The sequence below is a fragment of the Zea mays genome, chromosome 3 (genome assembly GCF_902167145.1).
Source record: "Zea mays cultivar B73 chromosome 3, Zm-B73-REFERENCE-NAM-5.0, whole genome shotgun sequence".
In the NCBI taxonomy this organism is placed as follows: Eukaryota; Viridiplantae; Streptophyta; class Magnoliopsida; order Poales; family Poaceae; genus Zea; species Zea mays.
Window position 1 is genome coordinate 193,556,890 of NC_050098.1, and position 20,799 is coordinate 193,577,688.

Genomic DNA, 20,799 nt, shown 5'->3' on the forward strand with positions numbered 1-20,799 from the left:
AAATGAGGATGAGTGGTTCCAAGGAAATGATCAAATATTTACCACATGTCACCCCATGGATTAGTTCTATTGGGGAACGATATGTGTTCTCTCGCATAAATTCAATTGTTTCAAATATATTATGCCTTGACCAAGATATATGATGAACTCTTCTAAGAATCTTAATTGAATCAAGTGCATGTTACAAGTAATTCGAGTACTTGATGCATACATTTAGGGGGAGCTCATTCTATATCTTGTGTCCTTAAAGACTAACATTTTCTTTTAGTGAATTTGTTTAGTTCTTTGAAGAGAATGAGTTTCTCTTGATCGTTTAAAGAGGATAAGTTTCTCTTTGAAATGTCAAGACTATCAAAAGCTAAGATAGAAATTCATTATTATAATAAAGACCATATGGCATGGAACAAAGGTGTGTCACTCCATGAACTATTGTATTACATTTGTGTATCTAGGCTCTTACAAGTTAGTGTATGCATGTATATGCAATATATTAAGTCACATCATAAGGTTGCACTTGAATCTTGGCTTAAAATATTGCATATCATGTCTATTAGTATACCGTTTGATTATGAGTAATTCCTTAAATTGGTGCAATTTCATATTTTCATACTTTATTTGTACCAAGGTTCAAATTGTAGAACTTAATCCCCTGGCCTCATAAGTCCAAGTGCATAAGCTAAACAAGTATTCATCACTTGTATGCACACATTTAGGGGGAGAATGGTCTATAATTTGAATCTTTGAGACTAACTTCATTTCCAAGTCTATTATGTGTGTGTCTCAAATTAGAAAGGAATTTTCGGGCAAAAACAATCGCTTCCACTGCAAATTTGATGGGTATAAAAAATTCTTTGCTCCAATAAATGTATCTTTTATACATTTCATAAGTGTGGGGGATAGATATCCCCTGGGTCCACTAAAGAAGTAAAAGGCCTCACGAAAGGCCCAAGGGCCCAATAATTCGTAAGGTCATTCTTTCGTGGGCTTAGGGAAAGACAACCAAAAAAGAAGACGTGAGACTGATTAGTGCAAACACAGGCGGCCCACAACGTCGAACGAATGAATCACAAATAGAGACCCGACTTTCCCGCGCTGAAGCCCCTATGCAGCAGAGCCATGCGAGGATAAGTCGGCGAAGGTTACGTAGAGTCTCAAGAGGTTCACTATCTTTTAGCTACTTGTTGTTATCGTATCACATGTACTGCCCCACGGCCGAGTATATAAGGCCTAGGGGGCACCCCTTCAGATCGATCGACCCTGTTCTACTTAGCCACCCACAAAAACTCTCTGCGCCCTCTATTCAGAGAATCCTTTTGTAACCACGCTCATATACTCACCAGGACGTAGGGTGTTACGCACTTCTAAGCGGCCCGAACCTGCAAATCTTGTCCATTGTCCCTCGTGCGATCAGCACGAACCATTTTGCTACAGTCGTCGACACCGTCCTACTCCTAAAAACACCTTGAGGGGCAACCCCGGGTGTGCGGTCGGACCCAAAACACCGACAATAAGGGAATGAGTTTCTCTTTTATATGATACTCCAACATCATCTAAAATTGGTAAACATGTATCACATCCTTTTGGATTGCAAATGTCTAAAGTAGCATAGCTTATAAATTCTCCTTTCTAGAACTTAATTGATTAAATAGTGCACATGTTCCTTATGTTGTATAATTATATTCAATTGATACTCTTTTTATGCCAATGGTACTTTAAATTGCAAATAAGTACTCTCAATAGGTATTGTTGGAGACTTGTTCTCAAATGCTAAGAATTAAGAACAAGGCAACACAAAAAATGTTAAGTGTTAAGGCCCTTCGTCCTCCATAACGATATATCCCTTCGGGATATAAAGCATCTCGGACGAAGGTTACGAAGGACATACCTTCGTAAGCATAACAACGAAGAATGAAGCATTCACATAAATCATAGAATATGAAATAAACATTTAAATATTGTCATAGAATTATCTCTATTTGTACCATTGAATATAAATGACTTTGAATTACAAATGTACCTTCGGTCCTGCGGAAGGCAAAAGTACAAGCGTGATGCGAAAGCAAATGACAAGTTAGCGTGAACAGTACGGGGGTACTGTTCACCTATTTATAGGCACGGGGTACGACCCATACAAAATTACATACATGCCCTTTACATTTGGTGATAATTCTATAGCATTCTATCGAGGTCTAAATGGCCTTTTCATCTTTAAGTCGGTTCCCCTTTCTGCGAACATGCCGAAGCTTTCCTGCTTCACAGCTTCGGCACTGTGTCAACCTTCGTATCTTTTGAGCTTCTCCCTTTCTGATTCAAGTCCGAAGATACCTGTTCACACATTATACTCCAGAAACATTGTTAAATCATGTTTTTGAGGACCTTCGGAAGCCGAAGGCCCCCAACAGTAGCCCCTCGCAATATTAATTTGTTTGAAATAATAAATTCAGATTGCGATATGGACGAAGGCCTTGAGGCGAAGGTCCGAAAAAACACCTTCCCTTTGCTAGAATAGCAACATTCACTGACAAGCGGGGCCTTTTAACTTTCAACGCCCTAGGCGTATAAATAGGAACACATCGTGAATTCATTTGGTACACACGCTTGCCTTTTGCTTCGGCCCACTAAAAATTTTTAGCTCTTGCTCATTGAGACTTGCTGGTCTTTTTGATTTCGAAGCTTCGGCTTTGGGAACAAATTTTTAGTGTTTCCGAAGATGTCTGAAGACAAGAAGATCCCTGCTGAGACGAAGCTGAGTCTCGAGGAGGAGAAGAATCTGGGGTTCCTGATAGCGATGGCAGAGACTAATACAGAGAAAATCACGAAGGAGATTCTTGAAGGTTTGTCCGAAGATACTGATGACAGCGACAGCTATGATGTGGAAAGTGATGGGGAAGAGGCCGAAGATCGACCGTGGCGACCAAGTCACTCAGTTTTTGGGAAAACAACCATCAAGCAGAGTCACATTGATAATATGAGGGGGCGATACTTCCGAGACATATCTATTGTGAGAGCTGACGCCGGGGAAAAGACTTCTCCCACCCCTGAAGAGGATGAAGTTGTGATTTTCCGAAGCCTCCTCAAGGCTGGGCTTCGATTCCCCCTGAGCAATTTTGTTATTGAGGTACTGAAAACATTCCAAATCTACCTTCATCAACTCACTCCCGAAGCTATTATAAGAATGGGGATTTTTGTCTGGGCTGCGAGAAGCCAAGGTTTGGAACCAAACGCTAAAAGCTTCTGCAACATACACGAGTTATTGTACGAGACGAAGCCCTGGGGAAAGGAGCAATACCACAACAACTTTGGGTGCTACAGCTTCGGCGCCCGCTCCGGGTCAAGCTACCCTGTGCCAACCTTTCGGAAGAGGTGGCCCGGAGCCTGGATGTCTGAATGGTTTTATGTGAAAAATGATCTAACAGCGCAAAATAATGTCAAAAGTATCATTATGTACCCAATTTGGCAACGCTTCGGGCTTCGAAGGCCGAAGGTTGAAATGGATGAAGCAGCCGAAGAATGCCAAAGAGCCTTCGGCGCAGTCTGCTCCTTCATTGGGACAAGGGACTTGGTCCAGGAACACATTGCCTTCAGGGTATGGCCACTTGCAGAAAAGTGGGAAATGCCGAAAGAAACCATCAAAGAGTCCGACGAAGGCGGACTAGTCAGATTAAAATACACATTCAAATATGCAGATAAATTTATTGAACCTGATGATGACTGGCTGAAAAGCATTGAAACATTAAGTGATGAATTACTTGGGGCATTCTCGAAGGCTGAAAATACTGCATTATCAGCAGCCTTCGGAGGCCGAAAAAAGAAGAGACTGAACCGAGTGTTTGATGCAATCGGGTTCTTCTACCCTGATTATTGTTATCCCATCCGAAGGCAAAAAAGGAAAAACATAACCTCTGAAAAAGAAGAAGCTGGAACCGCTCCTAGCGAGCCAGAACCAAAAGGAAAAAGGCTGAAGATCTTCACACACCGACCACGCCATATTGAACCGGCTTCGGTGCCTGAGTATACTGGAGGAACTCCTTCGGCCGCTGAAGGTGAACGGCCACTCTTATTGCCAGAAATTGCAGAGATGGCCGAAGCACCATCGACAGAAGAAATGGAAGAAGCGAAAAATGTGACTAAGGAAAAAACCTCAGAAATTTTAAGTCCTGCAATAAACATTGAAGCAACAAAAATCCAAAAGGCTCCAATGGTGACCCCAAAAAGGAAAAGAATGGTAAATGTACTAGATGTCTTGGAGACAATTAAGTCTTCAAGCACAACTCCAAAAAAGAGTGTTGAAATTGCTGAAGCTTCCTTTGAAGCTCCGACACAACAAACTGAAGCTGAAGCTGGGCCTTCAGAGCCCTTCAAGGAAGAAACTTTGGAAGCCGAAGCGATAAAAATACCAGAACCAATTTTAGTTGAAGAGACGGACACCGCCATCCCCGAAGCGCCTGCCAGCATGTGTGATTACATCATACGACATGCTTCGGGAAAAAAGCTATCTGAGGAAGAAACTCATGAGGCCATCCATTATGCAAAGGAGCTGAAATATCCGAAGGGGGCAGTAATATTCAATGGAACAAATGAAGATGACTTCTTATACTGCCTGCCTGATAACAAAGAGCTATCCGTCTGCCGAGAGATGGCGAGAAGCATAGGCTTTCCGAAGCTTGAAGCTGGGTTAAGTGCCATGACGAAAGAGGATCTCGCAGACAGCCTCGCGTACAATAGCCTGAAGGTACGGGAATTAAACACTTGAATTCTTTTTACGCAACCCCCTATTTTTTTACGCAACGCATTCCTTTTTTCTTATATGAATTCTTTTTGCATATAGGGCCTGGTCCTAAGCAACGCGTTAAGAGCGCAAAAGAACGCCGAAGATGAAAGTTATGAAATTGCGTTTAATAATTTACGCTCCGAAGTTATCAAACTGAGAAACGAAGCTTTGGAAAAAGATAAAATTCTACTTACACTGGTAGATAAAGTGAAAAAAGACGAAGCTGCTTCAAAGGCCCAGGCCGAAGCTCAAAAGCGCGAGATTAAAGATCTTCAGAAACAGCTGGCTAGAGCTAAAGAGGAGCGCGTGCTTGAGGAAACGAAACGAGAACTTAGTGATTTTATGGTCAACAAATTGGAATCAAAAGTTAAGGAGCTTCGCACATCTCAGGGGAAATGCTATGTCAAATCTGTAGAATGTGTGAATAAAATTAAATCCAGCTTCGCCAGCGTAGGCGCCTTTTCCAGCGAAGAGAATTTCTCTCGATGCAATCCCGAAGGTCCGCTGGAATGGATTAGCCACGAAGCAGAGGCCTTCGAAGAGATTCTGAACAGTCGTGGCGACATATGTGCTTTTTCGGGCGCCAGAGGAATTGCTTCCGTCCTGGAGAAGAAAGGTTGCGAACATGTAAAATTTTTAGCTCAATCCGAAGCTACCTTATCTACCGAAGACATCAAGGACCCCTCGGCCGAAGCGAGCGTGGTTGGCGGCAAATTTTTTACTGATATCTGGAACGACGGCGGCCGAGGAATGGCGCGAGAGATCATTGAAAGAAGCGAAAAAGGCATTCGCGATGCTAGAAGAGTAGCAGACGCTGCCGAAAGGAGTAGGGAGCCCGAAGGACAGTTAGGTACCAAGTAGTCGTTCTTGTTGCGTTGTAATTTTCATTTTAAACTTTGCTCACGATTTGTAAAAGTACTGAAGAAGTGTTTTCTTCGCTCAGAAACTGTTGGACGATCTGCCGACCCCCACACAAAAGGGGATGAAGAAATTAATCAAATGGCCGAAATTATCATGGACAAGGTTGTTGACCAACTTCTGAATGAAGCCGCCGAAGCAGTATTGAGGGAAGATTAGGTGCTATTTGGAAAAAACATTTAAAGTGTAATCTATGCAACACTTTGTACATTTGAATGTAATATACAAGTCTCTTTTCATTATTGAATTCTTTACGATGCATGAAACTTTAAATACATACCATTTTTGAGCCTTCGGCGAAAAAACACCTTCCCTTCTTTTCATGCGTCGTGAAGAAGATAGCCTTCGTCAAAATTATTCTGATGAATGACATCGATGCCTCGTGAAAACATTTTCCGAAGCTATTTTCCGAAGCTATGCAACTTTGATATTGATCTGATAAAGTTCGCCCATGTTTCATGAAAATATTCCCCGAATCTGTATTCCGAAGCTATACAATTTCAATGTCACTTTTTCGAAGCATCGCTTCGAAGGTTGAGAGTGTCCCCTTCTCTTGCCAAATGCGATATGATGTATGATGCTTATGCTATGCAAAATGATGTGATGATGTTATGTTATGCATGTGACATTTGTTCCGAAGACACACATAAAATATATTCGTAAGCTCTGCATTCCCTTAGGAACGTCTTTGGAGCTTCTTCGTCTTTTACTTAGACGGCATCAGCGTTGACTTTTCGCTGTAAGTCTCCCTTAGGAGCTTCTTCGTCTTTTACTTAGACGGTATCAGCGTTGATTTTTCGCTGTAGGCTCTGCATTCCTTTAGGAACGACTTCTGAGCAGAAAACTTACGCTGCGCTCCCCTTGGAACGACTTTTTGTGACTTTATAAACTTACTCTGCGTTCCTTAGAACGACTTTTTGGTACTCCGAAGGATTTTTAGTCCGAAGGTCCTTCTTGGTAACGGAAGAAATTTTAGGCTTCGGTAACTTAGGCCTGTGAATCAAATAAATTTTTCTCGTGGAAACAACGAAATTATTACATGGTAACTATCAATGTTTTTTGCTTCACAGAAAATAAAACTGAATAGAAAAGACTGCTATCAAAGGTAGGATATGTCAATAAATGTGCTTCGACTCAGGCACAGTGCTGTTGACTGTGCGAGCTTCGGACTGTTCTCTGAAGTCCCTCTGCTGTGGAGCGTATTGACTCCCTTCTGGCTGTTGACCTTGCTGCAATGGAGGTGGAGGCGGAAGCTGCTGCCAGGAAGCTTGAGGTTGACTTGCCGAAGCTACAGAAGCCGCAGGGTGGTTGTCTATGTATTGTGGGACATAAGGCGGATGAAACGAAGCGGTATGCATAACCTGCTTCGACTGAGCTTGTTGAGATGCAGCTTCGGCTAGTTCCTTTTGCTTCTGGATTGTAACATGGCACGTCCTAGTGGTGTGGCCCTTGCCCTCTCCACAGAATAGGCAAAACAGTCTCCTTGGCTGATCTCCGAATCTTCCGCCGAAGCCCCTGGCGCCTCTGCCTCTTGGAGCTGGTGGCCGAAAGGAAGTTTGTTGTTGCCCCGAAGCCTGTGAGGAGCATTGCGGCCTGTTTTGCTGACTCCCCTTATCATCATTCTGAGTGCTGTGAATGGAACGGACATGCCTCGGGTAGTATCTTCCTCCGAAGCCCCTGGTCATCTCAGAAAATCTGAAGGCCTCCTCCCTTCTCTGGCGAAAGTCATTGTCGGCACGAATGTACTCATCCATCTTTTGGAGCAATTTCTCCAAGGTCTGAGGAGGCTTCCGAGCAAAGTATTGAGCTGCAGGTCCAGGACGAAGCCCCTTGATCATGGCTTCGGTAACGATTTCATTGGGCACCGTTGGTGCCTGCGCCCTCAATCGTAAGAACCTTCGGACATACGCCTGAAGGTATTCTTCGTGATCCTGAATACACTGGAAGAGGGCTTGAGCTGTAACCGGCTTCGTTTGAAATCCTTGAAAGCTGGTCAGTAACATATCCTTCAGCTTCTGCCATGAAGTGATTGTTCCTGGCCGAAGGGAGGAATACCAGGTCTGAGCAACATTCCTGACGGCCATGACGAAAGACTTCGCCATGACTGCAGCGTTGCCCCCGTACGAAGACACTGTTGCTTCGTAGCTCATCAAGAATTGCTTCGGGTCGGAGTGGCCGTCAAACATGGGGAGCTGGGGTGGCTTATAGGATGGAGGCCAAGGAGTAGCCTGCAGCTCAGCAGACAGAGGAGAAGCATCATCAAAAACAAAATTTCCCTGATGGAAATTATCATACCAGTCGTCTTCGTTGACGAAGCCCTCCTGATGAGGGTCTTTCTGATGAGGCCTTCTGTTCTGCTCATCGTGAGTGAGATGACGAACTTCCTCAGAAGCTTCGTCAATTTGCCTTTGCAACTCAGCTAGGCGGGCCATCTTCTCCTTCTTCCTCTGCACTTGTTGATGTAGCATCTCCATCTCTCTGATTTCTTGGTCTAGCTCTTCTTCCTCAAGCGTCGGGCTAGCAGCTTTTCTCTTCTGGCTTCTGGCCTCCCGAAGGGAGACGGTCTCCTGGTTGTGGTCCAGCGGTTGTAGTGCTGCAGCCCCAGCCGCTGAAGCTTTCTTCGGTGCCATAGCGAAGGTCTATAGCTTCCGAAGGTGTTCACGAAGACTCGAAGTGGAAGTGAGTTCACCGGAGGTGGGCGCCAATGTTGGAGACTTGTTCTCAAATGCTAAGAATTAAGAACAAGGCAACACAAAAAATGTTAAGTGTTAAGGCCCTTCGTCCTCCATAACGATATATCCCTTCGGGATATAAAGCATCTCGGACGAAGGTTACGAAGGACATACCTTCGTAAGCATAACAACGAAGAATGAAGCATTCACATAAATCATAGAATATGAAATAAACATTTAAATATTGTCATAGAATTATCTCTATTTGTACCATTGAATATAAATGACTTTGAATTACAAATGTACCTTCGGTCCTGCGGAAGGCAAAAGTACAAGCGTGATGCGAAAGCAAATGACAAGTTAGCGTGAACAGTACGGGGGTACTGTTCACCTATTTATAGGCACGGGGTACGACCCATACAAAATTACATACATGCCCTTTACATTTGGTGATAATTCTATAGCATTCTATCGAGGTCTAAATGGCCTTTTCATCTTTAAGTCGGTTCCCCTTTCTGCGAACATGCCGAAGCTTTCCTGCTTCACAGCTTCGGCACTGTGTCAACCTTCGTATCTTTTGAGCTTCTCCCTTTCTGATTCAAGTCCGAAGATACCTGTTCACACATTATACTCCAGAAACATTGTTAAATCATGTTTTTGAGGACCTTCGGAAGCCGAAGGCCCCCAACAGGTATCAATTGAATACATATATATGTGTGCAATAAAACTTGATGAGAACTTAATGTAATATGAAATTAGTGATATGCTTATCGATCAAATTGTATCAATTGGTGTTTTCAATTGATATTTTTCATATATGATCACTAGTTGTATAATCCACACTTGTGCAATTTTCATGTTGCCTCTTGTTATGATAAGAAAATGCTAGGTGACATCTAGACTCCAGGTATCAAGATTTATCTTTCAATTAGTATAACAATATTCATTTGATATCTTGGACCTATGTCACAACTATGCCAACAAGAGCTTGCAAATGAATTCTAAATCCAACACAAGTCTGGAAACCCCTTGCAAAGGTAAAACGCAAAGGTACATCACGTATGACACTTATCCATTATCTTTGTGCCATCTAAGGACCCTCTTTATGATAGTGTGTTCTCATCTTGCTTAATCATAATTTCTACCCTTTATATTCTTTGTATCCTTTTTTGGAGATTTATGACAAAGGGGGAGAAATTGTGCATTAAAGCTTACCTTTAGTCTTATGTAACTAAGTGTTAGAAGACTTTTAAAAAGGGGAGAAATAATTAACAAAAAGGGGAAGTCATAAGAAAAACATAAGATGTAGAAAGTTGATAAGTGCATTCCATGTCATGAGCATCACGTTTATTTTATGACACACTGCACCCTATGAATAGTATGATATAAGTTGTCTATACTTTGACCTAAATATGTGCTTTTGGCATTTCAGTACAAAAGTGTTATTTTCTGAAATGCACATATTTAGGGGGAGGAAACTATATCATAGGATTTAAAATCTTATTTATCAAATCTTATGTAAGCTTTAAATGTGTTGTCATCAATCACCAAAAAGGGGGAGATTGAAAGTGCATTCATCCCTTTTGTGAGTTTTGGTGATTTGGATAACAACACATTTAAAGGTCTAACGAGTTTGCTAAGTGTTGAACAGGAAATTCAGTATGATGAACATACTTGAATAGTGTATAATGATCAGTGAACAAAGGTTCAACACGAGGTTAAATAACCAATGAGACAATGCAAATGGATATAATATGATCTCTATATTGGTTTTAATATATGGACAAGACCTGAGAAATCACTACATACATATGACCAGAATAGAGGACAAAGTGATTTAGAGGATTGGTCAAGCCAAAGAGAATAAGATATGAGGAATCGTGAATTGGCTTGACCATATTACTGTCAGTCCATATATGCTTCTATGAGAATCAAACTAGAGCTTGATTGATCTTGATAGTTATATCTAGAAGACATTCAAGCAAGGTTCACAATATTGAAGAAATGATTCTCTCAATGGATGCTCAATATGATGTGACTCAAGAATGGCTTGATAGGGTGAAGATAGCAAGGAAAGGGCTTCGAGGAACTAAGCGAAGGTGAAGGCCAAGCGACGGCTTGTAGACCGAGGTACCATGGCTAAGGTGAAGAAGAGAGTACTTGCACTAAGTCGATGAACTAATCAGCTATGAAGAGTTATAACATGTTGATGCATCAGTAAGGTGACTTGAAGCCATGATTTGAACTCATATAAGGTGATATGGTACAAGTCACAGGGTTTGATTTGAGTTTGCTTCAAAAGGTGAGACAAAGATGTTTGTGATCCTTATGAAGCAATGCCATGGAGAAATCACACATGAGACACAAATGACTCAAGGAGTTTACTTCATTATATTTTTATTTAACTTGAGTATAGGAATCGTCGTACTATAAAGGGGGATCCAAAAAGAAGGTTGGTGTTTGCCAAAGCTCAAACCTCTCTATTCAAAAGCTATTTTTGAAAAGCAAAAATCTCTTTAACGTTCTATGGTTGACCGTGGTTAGGGTTGAGAAACCTAGAGTGTTCTTGCTGAAAAGCAGCTGAACTTCTTCAACTGCAGCTGAGCTTTCTAGCTGAACTTGACTTCAGCTGAGTTGAGCTTCTTCAGCTGCAGCTGAGCTGAACTTCAGCTGAGTTGAGCTTTCTCAACTTCAGCTAAACTCAACTTCAGCTGTGAACCTCTTTGACCATACAACAGCTGAACTTGCCTCCGGGCAGTTGAGCTAGGGTTTTCTCTCCTAAACTCACTGGTCAAGACCGGTTGAACTGGTCCTGAGGGGCAGTTTAGCTGGTCTCTGACCCCTCTGACCTCTGATCTGCAGTCTGCCAGTCAGACTGGCAAACAGGTCGCCAGGAGCTGTCAGGGGCGGTTCAACCGCCCCCCCTGGGCGGTTCAACCGGTGTTGGTCAACTTTGACCAGTCTGCGGTCAGTCTGCGCGTCAGTCTGCCAGTCAGACTGGCAGACAGGCTGCCAGGCCTGCCAGGGGCGGTTCAACCGCCCTAGGGCCTAGGGGGCGGTTCAACCGGTCTCAGGCAGAAAAATCTGCCCAACGGCTAGTTTTGAGCTCCACCTATATATACTACCTCCTACCTCTCTCCCCAAAGTGGTGAGCACGATTTGAACTCCATTTCTAACCCAAGAAACACCTCCCTCTCTCTCACACATCTCTTGCCTCTCCCATTTCAAATCTTTGGAGAGAAATCTTTGAGTGAGCTTGAGAGCTGCGGTTTTGTGCTTCATCTCTAAATCTCTCTTGCTCTTCTTCTTGATTCGAGCTTTGGTACTACATCGAGTCCTTTGTGGATTCATTACTCTTGGAGCTTGTAGCTCCTAGACGACTAGGTGTCTCTTGTGAGTCTCCAAATATTGTGGAAGACCACAAGAAAGTTTGTATTACCCGCTCGTTTGAGCAAAGATTATTGTGTGGGCTTGACCTTTGTGGTCGGCAAAGGGAGGATTATGGTTGAAAGAGACCCGGCTCTTTGTGGGCGCCTCAACGAGGAAGTAGGGCACCTTTTGTGGTGTGACCGAACCTCGGGATAAATCTTGTGTCTCTTGTGTTCTTGCTCATTGTGTTTGTTAGTGTTCTTCGTTCTCTCACCCTTCCGTGAAAGATTTGTTCATATCTTTTTGGTGTGTGGATTTTGAGAAGTGCCCTTCTCAGATCTACTACTTTGAACCCTGTGGATCATTTAGAACATCTCATTTCCAAAGTTAACTGGGTGAATTTCGAGATCAATTCAGTTTTATATCTCATTCTTTAGTTGAGCTCGTTCAAACCATTTGCACCGATTTTGACACCGGACGGTTTTACCTAGTTTGTTTCTAGTTTTTGTTGAAAAAGTTTTAACTTGCCTATTCACCCCCCCTCTAGGCAACTTTCATAAACGCTGTTTGATTAGGAGAAACCATATCATTCAAATGCCGAGCCAATCTGTTGGACATCATCTTTGTTACTAACTTCGCGAAACTATGGACAAGGCTGATTGGACGAAAATCCTTCACTTGGGTTGCACCCTCAACCTTAGGCAAAAGAGTGATAAACGCTGAATTGAGCAGCCCCATGTTTCTAAATTTTCGAGCCCAAACACAAGAGATCGCTGCCATAACATCAACTTTGATTGTTACCCAACAAGCCTTGTAGAAACGACCGGTGAAACCATCCGGGCCCGGAGCTTTATCCGACAGCATAGATTTTACAGTACCCCAAACTTCTTCCTCTGAGAAAGGCACATCCAACTCATTTAGATTGAAAGAAGGCATCCCAAGGGCATCAAGATTAAGAGAGTTTTCTCTCCCCAAAGCAGTCCCGAGCAAGCCATCATAGAAATGGAACAATTCATCAGCCTTATCCTCATGTGATGTCAAAATAAGCCCTTCACTTGTAGATAAAGAACCAATAAAATTCTTCTTCTTTCTTAGCCTAGCCTGAGCATGGAACAAGGAAGTATGAGCGTCCCCTTCTTTCAACCAATTAATTCTGGACCGAAGACGGGCTATAGATCTCGACAAGGAGGAGAGCACCAAGATGTGCTTCTTAAAGGTACGCCTTAACCAATCCTCACTTGGAGATAGAGTCCTGCTGTCATGAGCCATCTCCAGCCTATGAAGGAGCTCCCGAGCCATTTCAAGACTCATGTTCAGTTCATGTTCTGAAATCTGAATTGAAATGTGAGTTCTAGTATTCATATTTGTTATGTTTGGTATTGCCTCCTATATGCTATATTGCTATATATATAAATATTATATATATACTATATAGGCACTGTTCCTATAAATATGTAGTAGGGCTATAGGGACGACCAGGTCGACTAGGACTTGATTAGTCGACCTAATTGTCATCCTAATCACAATTAGTCGCATGGTCGCCAAGGTGTATTGACTAACTAGTCAGGGGACTTGAAACCATTGGTCCAAACCACTTAGTGGGAGTGATTCTTAGGCTATCTTCAACAACCTCCCTATTGGACATTCTATCTCACTATCTATTTCAAACTCCACTCTGTAAATAATGCAGTCTACAATGCAAAACCGTGTTTTGCATGCCCATATCAGCACTCCGCTGGAGATAACCTTAGATGTTTTTGCACTTTTTGATCAAACCCAAAAGATACCAAGAGCTAAAACTCAAAAGTCCATATCAAAATCCAATGAGAAGGAGACCAGAAAGGAAAAATCGGAGCAAACACAACAAACAACACAAGATCTTAAGCCACAAAACTAGGAGGGTACGACCTCCATTCCCATGAGATTCATACCCCACAAGATTAGATTACATAGCTAAATATTAATGCAGTGTCTAAATAATCTGTGGATCTCAACAACAGACTAGAGAGAGGAGAAAACCTAAAAAGGATGCAAATAAATAAAGTCCTAGAGAGATACGACTGGTTGGATCAACCTCCCCTTATTTATAGTATCATTACTCATTTCGAACTTGCCCCTAAGTAATTAGAGACAAACCCTTTAATCCCAACACTATCATGGTCCACCTCAAGATCAGTAGATCTAATGGTCACGAGCTCTTCATGACTTTGCTTCGCATCAAAACAAGCTTCACGATGATACCATGTGCCACTTCTACTTTCCATCGAAACTCCACCCAATTTTTGAGGCCTAAACTGAGAAAACGTCAGTTCACTGATTTTGAGACCCAATCCATCAAAACCCTCATGAGTAGCATATCTATTACGCTCCCTCCACGATCTTAACACTTGTCATTGTAGTACTAAACTGCCAAATCACCAAGTCCTTCAGCGCCTTCACTTGACTTGGTAAACACAATGTACTCCTCTATGTACTCTTGTACTTGTCAATGTTCTCACATGTCAGCCACCATGTCTAGTCCTCTAGTTTCTTCAGTCGCTTAGTCCAAGCCTCGACGCTTGTCATTCACCACTCCAATCCATTGGCGTGAACCTGCTTGAATCAAACTTGATGCCTTGTTTATTGAGATTATTTAACATATGTGTTGCCTTCTTCACCGTGAGAGCTAGGTTCACATCATCATCACTTGAGCTTCAAGATCTTCATTGATTTTAGCTTTGAACCTTTTCATATGGTTGACCTTGAGAGCCAAGTATTTCTTCTTGTTTGATGAGAAGCCATCCTGAGTATTGATATGAATGTATATCTCGTGTGCATTGATCTTCCTCAATATTTATGTTGGCATGGTGGTGAAAAGGTCAATTTAATGAAGCACGATGATGATGTAACCATACTTATCAATTAGGAGGACATTTATGATCTTCCTTACAACATCCAATTGTATGAATTGTGTGAGCCTCAATCCATTGACTTCTTCTACATAAATATTTAAGCGAGAGTACATATCATTAGCACTTTCATGAGAAAGAATATCAAATAAATTTAATTTCTCTATGACAAGATGATAGTGTTCCTCATGCTCACTCTTGGTTCCTTTATGGAGAGCATAAATATCTAACCATAGTACATGGTGAAAGCTCTCTTGTGGGTTTTGGTGGTTTGGATGACAACTTAATTAAAGGACTAACAGGTGTGCTAAGTGTTGAACAAGTACTTAATGCAAAGCTTACAAGGTTCAACACAAGTGAACAAGTGTGATGGTCCAAATACTAGAATATCTATAGATAATGGACATCACAATTAAGATGGACATTGCTTAAATGATACTCGGTGTGCGTAACTTGGAGACAACTGATCAAGCCAAGGATGGAGGCAAGAAGAGCTTCGAGGTACCGAGTGCACGAGAGAAGGTCAAATAGGTCGAGGAACCCAAAGCCAGGGGTGAAGAAGAAGACCTGCAAAGTCAAGGTTGATCGAGTTGAGAAGAGATATGGTGCATAGAGGATCATGACTTAAGAATGTGACTTATAAATAATGAGGTAATAATATGGTTATGTGGTGTAAGTCACAAGGCTCAAGATGATGCTCAAGAATTGAACAAGGTCACTAGAAGAAAGAGCAGTGTCAAAGCCAGAACCTAGAAACAGCCCGAAAGAGATAAGTTCACTTTGATCTTTAGTTTGGGTTATTCCTATGTTTGGATATATTCTATGTGACCTTTGCAAGGTGTTGGAGCTCAAATATGTCAATCTAGATCAAGTCAAGTCGACTTGATGATTTAGAGTCCAACATCGACCTCAAATAGGACAAAATGGTTAGAACGATGGAAAAGGTTAAGTATGTAAGGTTCGAGTGTTCAACTATGTTGCATACACCTCTTACTACAAGTTTGGTGCTTTAGTTTGCTCTCTAACTATTTCTGTAGAGAAAGTGCCATTCTGAGCCCTGCTTGAGGAGAAACAGAAAAGCTAGAAGAAGAACGGGAAAAAGGTAAGTTTCTAGGATTAAGTCAATTGGATTATACTCTAAATGTGATTGTTTAAGTCTCAGGAAAATCCTCCCAAAAGTTGAAGTCATATGGAGAAAGAATGGAAGAAAAAACACTTAGTGTGTTGTTGGCTGGTGCACAGGACATTGAATAGTACTGTCTCGTGCAAATGACAGTGAATAGCAACATGTCCGGTGCATGGCAGTGAATAATAACTTGTCCAGTGCACAGGATAATGAATAGTAACATATCCGGTGCTGAAAGGGAAATGTGCCCTTGGGCCATTTCTATATTGTTTTGGTGATTAGATGCACAACACACTATGTGAGAACAAACAAAATGTTGAGCAAACGGATATCTAGATGCATCAAGTGTGAAGGTAAGTTCTAGACACTTAGTCAATTGTTTTATGGGCTAAACATGCTTGTCTAAGTGCCATGAACTCAATTGAGTAAAGTCAAAAGGGAGCAAAATGAGTTCAGCTGAAACAGTCAGACTTGCACCAGCTGCGGGTGGCACCGGACACTGTCCGGTGCCCAGGCTGGCGCGGCGATGAACTCGCTGCTCTCGGGAATCGCCAAGGACTCTGCGGCTAAAATTCACCGGACCGTCCGGTGTGCACCAGACTGTCCGGTGTGCCAACAATGTCCGCGTCAACGATCGACAGCGCAATCAGTGCGCAATCAACGAGCGACGCGTGGCCAGAGCCAACGGTCACCAGGCCGCACCGGACTGTCCGGTGTGCCAAGGGGACCGCGGGTGCAACGGTTGGCTTGCCAAACAAGGAAAGAAATCGTGCACTGTTCATGTCCGGTGGTGCACCGGACTGTCCGGTGCGCCAACGGACAGAAGGCAAGAATTGCCTACCAAATGGAGCTCCAAAGGCTTCTAGCTACCTTGAGGCTATAAAAGGGACTCCTAGGCGCATGGAGCAGTACACCAAGCCTCTATTGAACATCGTAAGACACCTAGAATCCGCAAGCACGCATCTGATTCGTTGTGTTCGAGATTTGAGCACTTGTTGAGCTGTAAACTCGCTGCGTTGTGTTTGTGTGCTTGTTTCTTGACTTGTGTGCGTTGTGTTGCTGCGACTCTAACACTTGCGTGTTTTTCTATTCCCTCCCTTACTCTTGTGGTTTTATTGTGATCAATATTGTAAGGGTGAGAGGCTCCAACTTGTGAAGATTCCTCACAAAGGAAAACATCTGCTACAAGGAAGAAAACCGTGGTACTCAAGGTTGATCTTTGGATCACTTGAGAGGGATTGAGTGCAATCCTTGGCTAAAGGAGGTCACCACAACGTGGAGTAGGCATTGGCCGAACTACGAAATAAAATCACCATCTCTTGTGCCACTTTTCATTGTGATTGATTTCTTAGAGTTCTCATTTAATCACTTGTGCTATTGTTCCTCAGTTCAATACTCATTCTAAAGGAATAATCAAGTGAAGGGTTCTCTCTATATTCATAGCACCTTGGTTTTGATCTCTCTATAATCAAGTGTTGATTTTTACAGGATCACCTATTCACCCCCCTCTAGGTGCTCTCAGGTGCACATAGGACAGTGAATAGTAACATGTCTGTTGCACACAGGACAGTGAATAGTACCATGTCTGTATTTGGCTTTTGCATTATACCTTTTGTATTGTATCTCATCACTAATTAAATTGATGGGATCCTTAGTTTTTTAGAGGCCTCGAGTGACGACTCTAAATACTCCAGTATCAATAGTCTCCATATATACCTACATATGAATTTTCTAATATAGAAATTGTCTCCCTCAGACATGGAAAGCCTAATCGAACATCTTTACTCTAGGTGGTGAAGCCTAATCCAATGAGTATGAGGCTTTGATACTAATTGAAAGAATCAAGATTCCTTAGAGGGAGGATGAATTAGGCTTCTCTAAAATTCTTGCACAAATTAAAGCCTATCAACAAGATCACTTTACCCATTGTGTCTATAAGTGTTTCCACCTTACGATCAAGAGTTTAGCTTCCTAGGTTCTAACCTAGACTAGCATGACAATTCTAGCAATGTAAATACTTGAATGTAATTGGTCAAAAGTAAATGCTCAAAGTAATGTAAGGATAGAAATATCTTGATGTTTTTCACAAGGTATCGAAGGGTTGACACTCTTCACTAGTCATTATTCAAGCACCCACAAAGGATGTCATTCTCCCTTGATTCACACAAGGACGAAGTACTCTCTACTAGTTGGGTTTTTGCCATTAAATCATGGTGAACCGCCTAAAACCTTGTATGCCTCGAGTTCAGTCACCCACAAACTCTCGAGGTGATCATCGAACTCCCAATCACCACCAGACTGTTTGGTGAGCCGATCACTAAGTGTAACAAGACCATACTCTCACTTGAATAATCCAAGGCTAATGAGAACAATGGTTGTATACTAGCTACTTTCAATGCGCTAATGAGGCTGCTAATCACACGATTATCATCTCTTAGGATACTCACTTGGCAAAGGCTCTTTCTCACACTATAAAATGTTTCTTTAACTGATCAAATGGGCAAGAGAGTGAGAATAGACTAGTTGAAATGTATTTATACAACGCAATTGGCCAACTATCTGTTAAAATAACTCTATGCTAAACTCACAGGCGTTGGATTACCCAATGCCTGGCCGTTGGATCATCTGCCTCGGTCCGACGATACTCAATGGTCATAGTGATCTAGTTGTCTCAGATATAGCCATCAAGAGTGTATTATAAGGGTGTATGGTCTGACTAACCATCGTCGGACCAGTTTGAGGTTCTCGAAACCTCTCAAACCTCTCAGTTCAATATTTGGTCAACATAGTCTACTCCTATATGTATTCTTCCTCAGGTGTCAGCCATCACAATTGGTTCTTCGGCTTCTCTAGTCCCTCGGTTCAAGCCTCATCGTTCGTCCTTCATCGCTCCCGATCCATATGCATAAATCTGCTTGACTTCACCTTCGCCATCACCATCGATCATCGTCTCTATGCTCCATACCGGCGTATGGTACGCCAAGACATGTTGCACAATACCACACTTTCGCCATGGTTACTCTCCAATCTCAACCGACGCCGATCAACTCTTTGACAATAGCTCATCATACTTTAAATATTATGGACAAATAAACTACGTTTGCAAAAAGAATGCAGCCCAAGCAATAATCAGGGTAATGTTACAGAACTGAGAAAATTGAGGGTAATGTTACAGAACTGAGAAATTTGAGCTTGTCTTAATGTGTGCATATAACCCCCTTTCCTGCTATGTTTATGTAGAAAGCATTCATTTAGACTGCTGCAACGCAGGAATTTCATTAGAATCTTGAAGGAATTTCACATGAATCAGCTTATTTTCTCGGTTTATTAATTTCACAGGAATAAACAGGAAACTTGTCCGGTGTTCCAACCAGGCGAGGATTCTCGAAGCCACTTGTCACTACTCGCTTCTACAAACGGATCTACCACAACATATGTGTTGCCTATTTCAGGCTTCCGCTGTTACCTAGCAGTGATGATATGGTCACTCTTGCCGAGTTCCTCGCTGGTAGATGTCGATGCAGGTGGCGAAACGCTGCTGCTTGCGAAGATGTCTCCCATTGTCTTGGCTGCCGATGGGAACCCGCCACAAGTCTCAAGGATCTCCTGTTTCATATGGTTAACAGTGACAAGATCGACAGCCTTTTTCTCCTGGGGCTGGGAAAGAACAACATCCATGAAAATTGCCCAGCTCGCGCTGTCCACCAATGGCCGCACACGGTACAAGCAGCTCTTCCTCACCATCGCCTCTGCCGCCTGCTCCAGCCGGCTGGTGACGATCACCAGGCCACCTCTCCCTTTGGGCAGTGCGAACGCGAGGCGTTCTGATAAGACAGACAGGTCGTCGGCTCTCCGCATGGCGTTCTGGGGGCCAACGCCAACAACGTCAGAGTACCAGCTATCGATGTGCCACACGTCGTCGAACACTATGAGGAACCTCTTCCCCTCGAGCTGTTCGTGGACGGCGATCGTCAGCTCTGTCAGGCTATCGCTGCCGTTCATGGACAGGATGGCATCCTCCTCGTGTCCAAGAGCCATGAGCATCCCCTGCAAAACTTCCTTGCGTCTGTCTGCTCCAGCAGAGGCGGTGCGCGACATGCACATCCATATCCTGGGGAAGAAACGGCCTTTCGCACGCGGGCTGCTGAACAGGAGCTGCGCGAGCACGGTCTTCCCGATGCCGCCCATGCCCACGATGCCAACGCCGTTAAGCTTCCCCGCGCCGCAGTCCCTGAACGCCATGGACTCCAGCTCCGCGAGCTGCTGGTCAAACCCATGGATCCTGCTCCCTTCGAGCCAAGACGTCGTCCAGCGGTCCAACCCAGCGGCGGCGTCCTCCTGCGACGCCGCAGCGTTGCCACCGGAGTCGTTCTCGACGCACTCGAGGACTCTGCGCCTGACCGCGGTCACCCTCTTCTTGGTCTTGGGGAAGCGCCAGGCGTCGGACTGGGCAAAGCACCAGCGCTGCTGATTAGGCCGGTTGGCGAGCCTGCGGCACTCGGCGAGCAAGTCGTTGAGTTCGTAGAGGCACTCCCGGAGCTCATCGGCGTTGGCGGGAGAAACGGCCGCCTTCTCCAGATCGGTCCTCATGTCGTGGAATTGGGCGCGGAAAGGGAGCTCCGCCTCTGCGTCCGCTGCCTCCTCGGTGAAGCTATCCACGAACTTCTTCACAAGAAACTGGACGACTTCCACGGCCATCGCGACGTCGGCCTTCCTCTTCAGCCTCAGGAGTGTGGCTTGTAGAGAGACGACTAAACAGGAGACAATTATTCAGCGTTTCTCCGGACAAGCGCCGGGAATTGTGACTTTGCATAGCAGCTCAATCAAGTGGGCGCAAAACGCGTAATAGTTAGTAGCCAGTAAACGGAGACTGACTGAGGACAAGCCATGGCCACATCGGCGGTCGCCGGTTGGTCACCAGTCGCTAGTGCCTAGTGTTGATGGTCACCAGTCGCTAGTGCCTAGTGTTGACCCAGAGACGACTTGATTCGTTTGTACTGATCTCGGATGTACTAAACAAAACCCTCCTTCCCCAAGAAAAAGGCAAAGGACAGA

General features: G+C 43.5%; 1 protein-coding gene across 1 annotated transcript; it reads right to left on the minus strand.

The window, feature by feature from the left end:
• Window positions 1-19,045: 19,045 nt before the first annotated feature.
• LOC100281260 (disease resistance protein RGA4) lies at window positions 19,046-20,569 on the minus strand. Its single transcript, NM_001154179.1, has one exon. It carries the CDS (start codon window positions 20,440-20,442, stop codon window positions 19,207-19,209), a length of 1,236 nt encoding a protein of 411 aa, NP_001147651.1. The 5' UTR covers window positions 20,443-20,569; the 3' UTR covers window positions 19,046-19,206.
• Between the last annotated feature and the right edge of the window lie 230 nt (window positions 20,570-20,799).

Bases quoted from the DNA above. Each gene is read 5' to 3' on its own strand.
- LOC100281260 (NM_001154179.1), bottom strand. From the start codon at position 20,442: ATGGCCGTGGAAGTCGTCCAGTTTCTTGTGAAGAAGTTCGTGGATAGC.